The 11,024-nt window shown below is 41.9% G+C and overlaps 1 protein-coding gene across 17 annotated transcripts in view; it reads right to left on the reverse strand.

Moving 5' to 3' along the window:
- The window catches only part of LOC105074315 (zinc finger protein 677), a 23,798-nt gene extending 13,215 nt beyond the window's left edge, over positions 1–10,583 (reverse strand). The window contains exons 1-5 of one of the 17 annotated variants that reach the window (XM_074369171.1): positions 10,369–10,508; positions 8,500–8,569; positions 7,525–7,588; positions 7,265–7,378; positions 5,321–5,474 (exon numbers count right to left, since the gene is read on the reverse strand). In XM_074369171.1, coding sequence (XP_074225272.1) covers positions 5,321–5,474; positions 7,265–7,378; positions 7,525–7,588; positions 8,500–8,504 — 337 coding nt within the window. In that variant the 5' untranslated portion in view covers positions 8,505–8,569; positions 10,369–10,508. Of the gene's footprint in view, positions 1–5,320; positions 5,475–7,264; positions 7,379–7,524 lie in introns of all 17 variants that reach the window. The other 16 variants (XM_074369168.1, XM_074369174.1, XM_010961823.3 and 13 more) reach the window with 16 other exon arrangements.
- Between the last annotated feature and the right edge of the window lie 441 nt (positions 10,584–11,024).

The raw sequence follows: 11,024 nt of genomic DNA on the forward strand, positions 1-11,024 counted from the left end.
GGGATTTACCCCAGGGATGCAAGGATTGATGTGCAAATCAATCAGTGTGATATACCACATAAACAAACCAACGAATAAAATCCGTATGATCATCTCAATAAATGCAGAAAAAGCTTTTGATAAAATTAAACATCCATTTATAATTAAAAAAAAAAAAACTCTCCAGAAAGCAGGCACAGAGGGAACATGCCTCAACAAAATAAAGACCCTCTATGACAACCCACAGCTAACATAGTCAACGATGAAAAGCTGAAAGCACTCCCTCCAAGATCGAGAAAAGACAAGGATGGCCACTCTCACCACTTTTATTCAACAGTTTTGAAAGTCCTAGCTACAGCAATCAGAAAAGAAAAACGAATCCAAATTGGAAAAGGAAGTAAGACTGTCACTGCAGAAGACATGATACTATACACAGAAAATCCTGAAGATGCCACTAGAAAACTAGAGCTCATCAATGAATTTGGTAAAGTTGCAGGATACAAAATATACAGAAATCTGTTGCCTTCCATATCCTAACAGTGAAGTATAAGAAAGCAAAATTAAAGAAGCAATCCCATTTACCATCTTATCAAAAAGAATAAAATACCTAGGAATAAACCTACCTAAAGAGCTAAAATAACTGCACTCCAAAAACCAAGATGCTGACGAAAGAACCTGAAGATGACATAGATGGAAAGACATACCATGTTTTTGGACTGGAAGAATCAATATTGTTCAAATGTTAAAATTGTTAAACTGTTAAAAACCCAAGGTAATCTACAGATTAAATGCAATCCCTATCAAAACACCAATGGAAGTTTTCACAGAACTAGAACAGATAATTTTAAAATTTATATGGAAACACAAAAGGCCCAAAATAGCCAAAACAATCTTGACGAAGAACAGAGCTAGAGGAATTACGCTCCCTCATTTCAGAGTATACTACAAAGCTATAGTCAACAAAACAGCAAGGTAACTGGCACAAAAATAGACACACAGACCAGTGGAACAGGATAAAAAAGCCCTAAAATTAACACACGCCCTTTTGGTCAATTAATCTACAATGAAGTAAGCAAGAATATACAGTGGAAAAAAGACTGTCTCTTGGATAACTGGTGCTGGGACAACAGGACAGCTCTATGTAAGAATGAAATTAGGGCATTCTCTAACACCACATACAAACATAAACTCAAAATGGATTAAAGACCTTAATGTAAAAAGAGATACCATAAAACTAGTGGAAAACATAGGTAAAATACTCTGGCATAAATTGCAGCAATATTTTTTTTTTTTGGATCCACCTCCTAAAGTAAAGGAAATAAAAGCAAAAATAAACAAATGGGACCTAATTAAACTTAAAAGCTTTTGCACAGCAACGGAAACTATCAACAAAACAAAAAGACAACCTACTAAGAGGGAAAAAATATTTGCAAATGATCAGGGATTAATATCCAAAATACATAAACAACTCATACAACTCAACATCAAGAAAAAACCCAAAATAACCCAATTAAAAAATGGGCAGAAGAAAAAGAAAATGGGCAGAAGACCTGAACAGACATTCTTCCCCAGAGGAAATGGAGATGGCCAACAACCACATGAAAAGATGCTCAACATTGCTAATCATCAAGGAAATGCAAATCAAAACCACAATGAGATATTGCCTTATATCGGTCAGAATGGCCATCATCAAAAAGAACACAAATAACAAAATGCTGTGAGGATGTGGAGAAAAGAGAACCCTTGCACACCGTTGGTGGGAATGTATGTTGGTGCAGCCAGTGTGGACGACAGTATGGAGGTTTCTCAAAAAAACCAAAAATAGAACTACCATATGACTCAGCAATTCCACTCCAGGGTATATATTTAAAAAAACAAAAACAAAAACACTAATTTGAAAAGATAACATGCACCTCAACGTTCATAGCAGCACTATATATATACCATTGCCAAGATATTGAAGTAACCTAAGGGTCCATCAACAGATGAATGGATAAAGATATACACACACAATGGAAAACTACTCAGCCATGAAGAATAATGAGATTTTGCCACTTTCAGCAACATGGATGGACCTGGAGAACATTAGACTAAGTGAAGTAAGTCAGACAGAGAAAGTCAGAGATACTGTATGATATCACACATATGTAGAATCTAATCGTGTATACAGCCAAAAAAAAAAAAAAAGAAAAGAAAAACAGGCAGGCTCACAGATAAAGATAAACTAGCAGTGACCAGTGGAGGGGTGAGGGACAATACAGGGTTGCGATGTGGGAGGTACAAACTACCGGGTGTAAGAAAGGCTCCAGGATGTACTGTACAACATGGAGAATAGAGCCAATATTTTGGAATAACTATAAATGCATAATAATCTTTTAAAATTGTATTAAAAATTTTTTAAAGAAACAAAGTCAGCGTCATTTAACTTTTATAAGCTTCCTCAATAAGACATGTCAAAATCATATTTGCTGAAAGTGAATGAAGAATAGTACACACATGGGGGGAACAACACGGCATGAACAGCAGTTTACTCAGTCTCACAGGTATGAGGTTGCGAGCTTGGGCAGCGTTCTCCTTAGGATAAGTTCCTACACCTTTTCTTGCCAGCTCAAAGGAGGTGACCATATTATGTCTGACCCACGCTGTCACACTGCCCTAGGGAGCACTGTTAAACTCCACAAGAGCTAGAGGGACAAATAGCAGCCCTCCCTAGTCAGGCTCCCCAACACTCTCCGTCTCAGTATGTTGGACACACTGACCATCTGCCCAGTGCTTTCACGAAACTCTGCTGCGTACAGAGCAAGACAGTACTGTAACGTACTAGTCTGTGCTTTCCTTCAAGAATTTTCTCAACAGTAAACCCCCTCCATGGAAGTGTCTGCCGTAAGGTGCCTACCAGCTAAAGGCTGGTTATCACAGCTGAAAAAGCGGCTGAAAGCTTAGTCCCCTGAAATGCGTATTTCAAAATCTCAGAAGAGTAAGAAATCAGAGCGACCAGTCTTTCTATGTTCCAGGACCAGGCAGAGAGCTGGAGGAGGGAGGAAAATACAAGGTATGGAAATAAAGTAAGTCAAACTGCGGTGTTCCTGAGAAGGGGCGGTGCGCTCTGCCCACAGGCCAGGACGAACGCCTGAAAGACTGAGAGAGACTGCCGCGCAGCACCTGGGATCACAGAGGAGCGCAGCGCCTAGCCTGTGCTTTACCGCTGAGCAACAATCTCATAAAGCCCGCCCCGAACCTCTTTACACACGTGTGGCTGAAAGAACTGAAAAGATGGCTAAGAGGCCTCCACAGGCCGAAAGGGCCCAGCACAGCCCCATGAAGTTTCATCCAGCCCCAGACACAAGGGAAGAGCGGCTATTTTTGCTTGTCTAGCCCCTGAGAAGTTCTCCCGAAAACGTAAAATGTGAATGGAAACTAAATAGGTTCTGGGTCAGCACTACAGAGGACATAGTTCAGATATGGGTTAGCTGAAAGCCAAGAGAGATCAAGGAGAAAGAGGACTCCTTAAAGAGCCATTTCCATTCCTCTCAAACTAAGATGTCAAAATGGAAGGAGGGGCCAGATAACAGTGTTGTAGGTCATGATAAAGCCTTTGCCTTGGCTTTGAATGAGCTGCAGTATCATGGAAGAGTGGGAGTTTAAATTTTTAGGTATTTGAATAATAGAGTGATAAATGTTCAAGTTTGGGCATAAGTTTCCCTTGATAACTCACAAGAAATTAAGCTTTTATTCTGTCATGGATCTTTCCCATCTGAGGGAAATTTCTCAAAGAACACTGAGTGGAGAAGCTTGCTCGTGCCCATCCAAGCTCTTATTTGTGTTCCCATTGAAATACATTCTCACCTTATTTTTCCCTGTTTTCACTTCACTTTCCACAGATCAGAGACCTTTCCTTTGTTCCTATGAAAATAATATTCATCTCCAAAGAGATTTCAATTTATACAGAACAAGAGAACATGACATGCTATACTCAGCCCTTCATTCAGCTAAGAAGAAAAGATATTATAGATGGAACTAGAGAAGTATTTCAAAAATTAGTCAACTGCCTCCTGAATGCTTAGATTTTAAGTGTGCAGACATCTAGCTCTCTTCCAAGAACGACTGAATCAAAAGCTCAAGGGCAAAACTACAGAATGAGATGTTTTTTAAATTTGCCATTAACGCTTTCTGACTGCTGCTGTTCAGCAACCGCTAATCAAGCATGTGCACAACTTCTGAAGAAAGTAGTTAAGAGTCCATAAGCCACATTATGAAGCCTTTCCATTCTGAATCCAAATGCTTTCAATCACTCTCTTAGGAACAGGGATTTGGCTCATACAACTTAGTAATAAAAAACCAAACAACCCAATCCAAAAATGGGCAGAAGACCTAAACAAGCAATTCTCCAATGAAGACATACAAATGGCCAACAGGCACAAGAAAAAATGCTCAATATCACTAATTATCAGGGAAATGTAAGTCAAAACTACAATGAGGTATCACCTCACACCAGTCAGAATGGCCATCATTCAAAAAGTCCACGAATAAAATGCTAGAGAGGCTGTGGAGACAAGGGAGCCCTCCTACACTGCTGGTGGGAATGCAGTTTGTTACAGCCACTATGGAAAACAGTATGGAGATTCCTCAAAAAACTAAAAACACACTTAGCATATGATCCAGCAATCCCATTTGTGGGCATACATCCAGAGGGAACCTTAATTCAAAAAGACACATCCACCCCAAAGTTCATAGCAGCACTATTTACAATAGCCAAGACATGAAACAACCCAAATATCCATCGACAGATGACTGGATAAAGAAGCTGTGTATATTTATACAATGGAATACTACTCAGCCATAAAAAAGAATAAAATAATGCCATTTGCAGCAATATGGATGGACCTGGAGACTGTTATTCTAAGTGAAGTAAGCCAGAAAGAGGAAGGCAAATACCGTATGGTGTCACTTATATGTGGAATCTAAAAAAAAAAAAAGACAAACGAACTTATATATAAAACAGAAACAGACAGACCTAGAAAACAAACTTACGGTTACAAGATTCGCAGATATTAATATACATATAATAGATAAGTTCATACTGGAGAGCACATGGAACTATATTCAATATATTGTAGTAACTTATGGTGAAAATGAATATGAAAACGTATGTTCATGTATGACCGAAGCATTATTCTGTATACCAGAAACTAATACAACATTGTAAACTGACTATACTTCAATAAAATATACATATAAGAAAAAAAAAAAAAAAAAGCAGGGATTTGAAACTCTCACAAGCATGTTAGGGGCTCCCAAGAGATTCACAGGGAAAAATGTAAAGATAGACAAAAGTAGTTACCAACTTCCGGAGGGAAGTTCTCCTCACCCAGGGACAGCAGGTTCCTGCAGGTCTCCAACATCACGTCCCTGTACAAGGCCCTCTGGGCAGGGACCAGGCACTCCCACTCCTCCTGGGAGAACTCGATGGCTACATCCTTGAGTGTAAACAGTCCCTGAAAGGAAAGTGCATTTCACGACGTGCGCAAGTTCTGAGTTTGACACAAACTTACAGAAGCCGACATGTGTTAGGATTGACTTGGCTGAAGTAAATGCTCTGACTGATCCATTTAAGGTAATTTTGAGCAAGTTACATTTCTCTAATTTTTTTTAACTGAGGTGAAATTCTTATCAGAAAATCAGCCACTTGTAAAATACCATTACAGTACATTTGAGCACATTTACAATGTTGAACAAACATCACCTCTATCTAGTTCAAAAACGTTTTAATCATCTCCAAATGATATCCTTTACCCAATCAGCAGTGGCTTCCTTCTTCCCCAGTTTCCCTCAGTCCTTGTTCACTACTGCTTTCTGTCTCAATGGACTTACCTGTTTGGGCTATTTTCATGTAAATGGAATGGTATGAAGTGTGACCTTTTATCTGGCTTCTTTCACTTAGAATAATGTTTTTGGCTTATCCATGCTGTAGTATGTATCAGTACTGCAGTCTTTTTCATGGCCAAATAATATTCCCTTGTATAAGTATACCACATGTTATTTATTCACTCATCCCTGGATGGACATGTGGGTTACAACCTTTATGCCTAATGTTAATAGTGCTGCTGGAACGTTTGTGTAGATGTGTCTGAATACTGGTTTTCAATTCTTTTTGGTCTGTATCTAGGAGTGGAATCACTAGGTCACATGGTTTTGTTTTCCAGAGCAGCTAAGGCATTTTACCAGCAATGTGTCAGGATTCTAACTTCTCTACATCTTTACCAGCACTTGTTATTTTCTGTTTTATTAGAGTCTTCCTAATTGTGTACAGAATGATATCTCACAGTGGTTTTCCTTTTGCATTTTACTGTTGACTAATTTCATTGAACAGCTTTTCATCTGCTTGTTGGTTTTCTTTCTTTCTTTTTCTTTCTTTCTTTCTTTCTTTCTTTTAAATTGACGTATGGTCAATAACAACGTGTCCATTTCTGGTGTACAGCAAAATGTCCCAGTCATGCATGCATATATATATACACACACATATAAATATACATACACACATATATTCATTTTCATATTTTTTCCTTAAAGATTATTACAAGATATTGAAATATAGTTCCCTGTGCTATACAAAAGAAACTTGTTGGTTTTTTTAATCTATTTTTATATATAGTAGCTAACATTTGCAAATCTCAAACTCCCAAATTTTTCCCTTCCCACCACTGTTGTTGGTTATTTCTGTATCTTCTACGAAGAAATGTCTATTAAAGTTCTTTGACCATTTTATTATTGGGTTCTTGGTATTTTGGTTCCTGAGGTATAGGAGTTCTTCACATATTCTACATAATAGACCCTAACCAGATATGTAATTTGGAAATACCTCCTCCCACTTGGTAGATTATGTTTTCACTTGTGACAGTATCCTTCAGCGTACAAATATTAATAATTTTGGTGAAGCTCAACTTCTCTATTTAGTCTGTCTTTTGCTTTCAGTATCATATCTGCAAATCCACTGCCAGTCCACATCATGAAGATTTACACCTATGCTTTCATTTAAGGGTAGTATAGTTTTAGGTCTTATATTTAGTCTTTGTTCATTTTGAATTCCTTTATTTTATATGGTGAGAGGTAGTCCACATGTAGTTCAGTTTCGTTCTTTCACATGAATATCCAGCTGTCTCAGTAACATTTAAGCGAGTACTCTTTTTCCTTGGATGTTTCTGGGAGTCTTGTATAAAAAAATGGACTACGGATGAATGAGTTTATTTGTGGACTCTCAGACTTTCGCTTTGATCACTTTGTTTACCCCGAGTCTGCAGTAACGTTTGACGTCGGGAGTGGAAGCCCTCCCTTCACAGGATGATCCCCTAAAGGGGACTCTTCCCCAGTTCCATGCCACTGGGTCACAGTGAGGTGGGATCTGCAGGGAGATGAGAGGAGATCGAGGGAAGGCCCTGCATTAGAGTAAAAATTTTAGCAGGGACATTTCAGAGACAGAGAAGATTAATAAGTCCAAATTGTGTCAGTTTAGGAAAGAGATAACAGATCAACACATAAGATTTTTACCTGTGAAAACTCCATTCCTTCTTCTTTCCTCCTCCTCTGAGTTTCTTGCTCAGGTAAGATTAGTCTGTGTGACCAAAACATGCTGTTTAATGCTTAGAATCAACACACCCCCCTACTCTGCCACAAAAATCTCAGACAGAGTACCTCTATATGGGAGACAGACAGTCCGTGGCTGCCAACTGGAACAGGAGGGGTGCAGGAACAAGAACTCCTACACGGAGACGGATTAGTTTTTCACCCACTCCTTCAGGAAGCTCGCCCTGCTGCTGAAACCGCCACGCCGCTGCAGCTGCACTGGCCTCTGTCCCCTGGGCATTTAACCAAAGGAAACTGCCTCCTCAAGTTCTTGGCTCCTTTACAGGCAGCCAGCATCCAATGACTGGCTGATACAGGATATGGAAGCCTGTCCCTTTTGTGAATTGGGAGCAACTCTGCACCCCACCTCCAGAACTCCCTGCCAGAGCTGTCCTGAGCAATTTAGATTTCTGTCCTGAGGGCGATGGGAAACCAAAAAAGGATTTAATGCCAAGAGTATGATTTACCCATGACACAGAGATAGTAGACAAGCTGAGGAAAGGTATTCCTCTGTCTCTGGGCCCAGGCCCCTGCCTCTCTCTTAGGTGTTTTTCATAATTGTTGGAAGACTGGAACAAGTTTGAAATTTTAATTATAACCAGGCAAACTGGTCTACCCTATCTTCTCTACGTTACAGGTGGGTTCACTGAGGCTCGGAGGCAGAGTAATTTTACCAAATTACCCTGAAGAAGTCAGAGTTGGGTGAGCAGAACCCGGTGCAGTGGCGGCCCGGCTCGGTTTAAGTGGAAAGGGTTTGTCCTAATTCCAGATTACCTTTCATCTTCCTGAGCAAGAGAAGCTTCTCTTTCAGGGGTTTAATTAATCACATTTAAACATTTAATTCCTTTTTTCCAGAAAACATTGTAATAAAAAAAATACAAAATTACAATTAGTTATTACTTCATAACACAGAAGAGGGTCACACATGGAGATCAGCTCTGAACAGCTCGTCATCATGACCACGTGGGCTCTGTTAGAACAAAGATTCACATCAATCTCAGACAGGCTGGGACCTGGGACCCTTTACTGCAGTGCTTGCACCTGGACAAACGGCACCTGAGCAACAGAATACAAAGAAACTACACAGGACTAAAAATAACTTCATACGTGCATAGCTGGGGCAAATTATGAAGGAGATACTAAAAGGCCAAAACCCAACTGCCACTTCTGAGGTACTGGGAGCAAAAGCAGGGCACTGCGCATGATCCCTGCACACTGCACCACAAGGGGGTGGGCAGACCGCCTAAGCCGCCCCTCCAGCCCAACCCACCGATCTGCCCCCACCCTCACCCTATTTAAGGGATCAGCTGACTCCCTCTCGGGGAACAACAGCACCTGTTTCTTGTTCTCGCTCACTTGTGCTGCAACACAATAAATTCCCAATAAAGCTTTGTCTTAATTCCTCGTCTGGCCTGTTAACAATTTCTATTGACTAAAGGGTCCAAGAACCTAGATGGGTAATAAATCCAGCCCATCCTTCAACATCTGCATAGAAAGGACAAAGGGGACTTAAAGGGAAAATCTATTTGGTTGGACACCAGCTCAGAGCTCACTAATTTAGCAGATCACTTAAGGAAAGAAAAAAAGCTACTGAATATTAAACTAGTTAAATCAGGTTTTGAGTGTTAAAACATGATCAACATCCTTACCACGTACACAGTAATTTACCAGACATCGAGGAATAGATCCAATACAGGACAGAGTAAAAAGCATAAAAACTTCATAATCTGAACAATAACATTTAGAGGGAAAATAATTTGGAAATTTAAAACATATCCAATGGCTTCTGAGATTCAAATTAAAACAAATGTGAGGATCCATCAGATTTAGAAAAGACTAGTAGGAGCCACAAAAGAAAGCGGGTGATGGCAACAGTACTGTTAATAATGGTCGTTTCAAAAAGCACCATGTGGTGAAAGAAATCCTTCCCCCATTTCTTGAAAGGGAAGAGAATGACCTGAAACTAAGTCTCTGCCTTCTGGATGAATCAGGGTTGCGAACCGAGTTATCGTCTGATGCAACAATTAGAAAATGCAGATGCCTCAAACCCCGGGTTTTGTAACGTTCATCTCTTCTGCATGATTTAAACAAGTCAATATATCTTACAAAGACACAAGTTAATACTTCAAACTTAATCTTCCAAATTTAATCAACTCAATACTCACCTGGGCTTAGGACCCCGCTTTCTCCACCACTATGTGCTTTGTTCTCTGTATATGTCTGTCTCTCTCTCTCCTAATTCTCTTCTCCTTTTGTCCATTCCTGTGTTTCTTCCTGTTTCCATGCATCATTCTGTTTCCCCCGCCTCACCCCATTCCTCCTACAGACTGGCCCCACTCTGTTAGTATCTGTTTCAATCCCTGTCGCTTTTTCTCCCCAAACTTTCTGACGCTTCACTAACGGCATCTGTTTCAGCCTCTCGGTTCCCTCTCTGCTCTCCTCAGAGGTGAAGGGCGCACACCCACCTCCTGAGGGAAAACTTTGCACAACGGAACTGGGCGGAGGTGGCGGGGAAGGAGGTGGGGAAGTCGGGAGTCAGAGAAAGGTTTGAGAAGGGGAGGAAGGGAGCCCAGAGCAGGAAAACATCGCTGCAGGAGGTCAACGTCTATAAGCACCGCAGGCAGAAAGTTGGGGCCAGTGCCTGCCTCACAGCGGGTTTACCCGGACTGAGACTCCGGAACTGGACCAAGTCTTCTGGCGACGCCACGAACGGCGAAAAGGGAGGGCTCAGATCGAAAGCGACGAGCGCGTTCAGGGATTTTAACTTACCGGGAGACCCCCGAAACCCTCGCGTGGGGAAGCGGGGCCTGAAGCCCGCATAGCGTAGTCACCAGAAAAACCGACACCCACTCGCCCGAGCGCGTCCGTTGTTTCGCAGTAACCGCTTCCGGGTCTGCAAGTGCGTGCGCGCACGCGCACCAGGGCGGCTCAGGGGCGGGCCTGGGGGCGGGGCCCTGACGTTCGGTGGGTGGAGGCGGCGAAGAGGGTGGGGCTCAGCCTGCGGGCGCCGCCTCCGGCCCTCAGACCCTCCGTGGAAGTTTCTGGTCGGTTCCCCTTCCCTCCCGGCAGGCTCTGCTTCTCTTGGATTCTTTGGACGTGTCCAGTGCCCTTTGGCGCCAGGCTCGGTACAGAATTAGAGATGCGCGGCCGCTTATGCCGGAAGCGGGGAGTTGAGAACGGTTTACGTGAAAGCTGCCGGGCGAGCGGACGAAGCAGCGGATCGTCTGAGCGGCGAGGCGGCGGCAGCGCCGGGAACTGGGGGCCGGAGTTGTGGGCGGTGCTTGGACCCCGGACCTTCTGGGACCCCAGGCCGTTACAGCTTCTTAGTTAATTAAGCGAAATCCGGAGTTTTAGAGTAAGTGATGGAAATTGGAGTGTGACAGGAAATGCAACGCTGTGCCGGTATGGGATGTACAAATTTATGC

The sequence above is a fragment of the Camelus bactrianus genome, chromosome 9 (genome assembly GCF_048773025.1).
Source record: "Camelus bactrianus isolate YW-2024 breed Bactrian camel chromosome 9, ASM4877302v1, whole genome shotgun sequence".
Taxonomy (NCBI): domain Eukaryota; kingdom Metazoa; phylum Chordata; class Mammalia; order Artiodactyla; family Camelidae; genus Camelus; species Camelus bactrianus.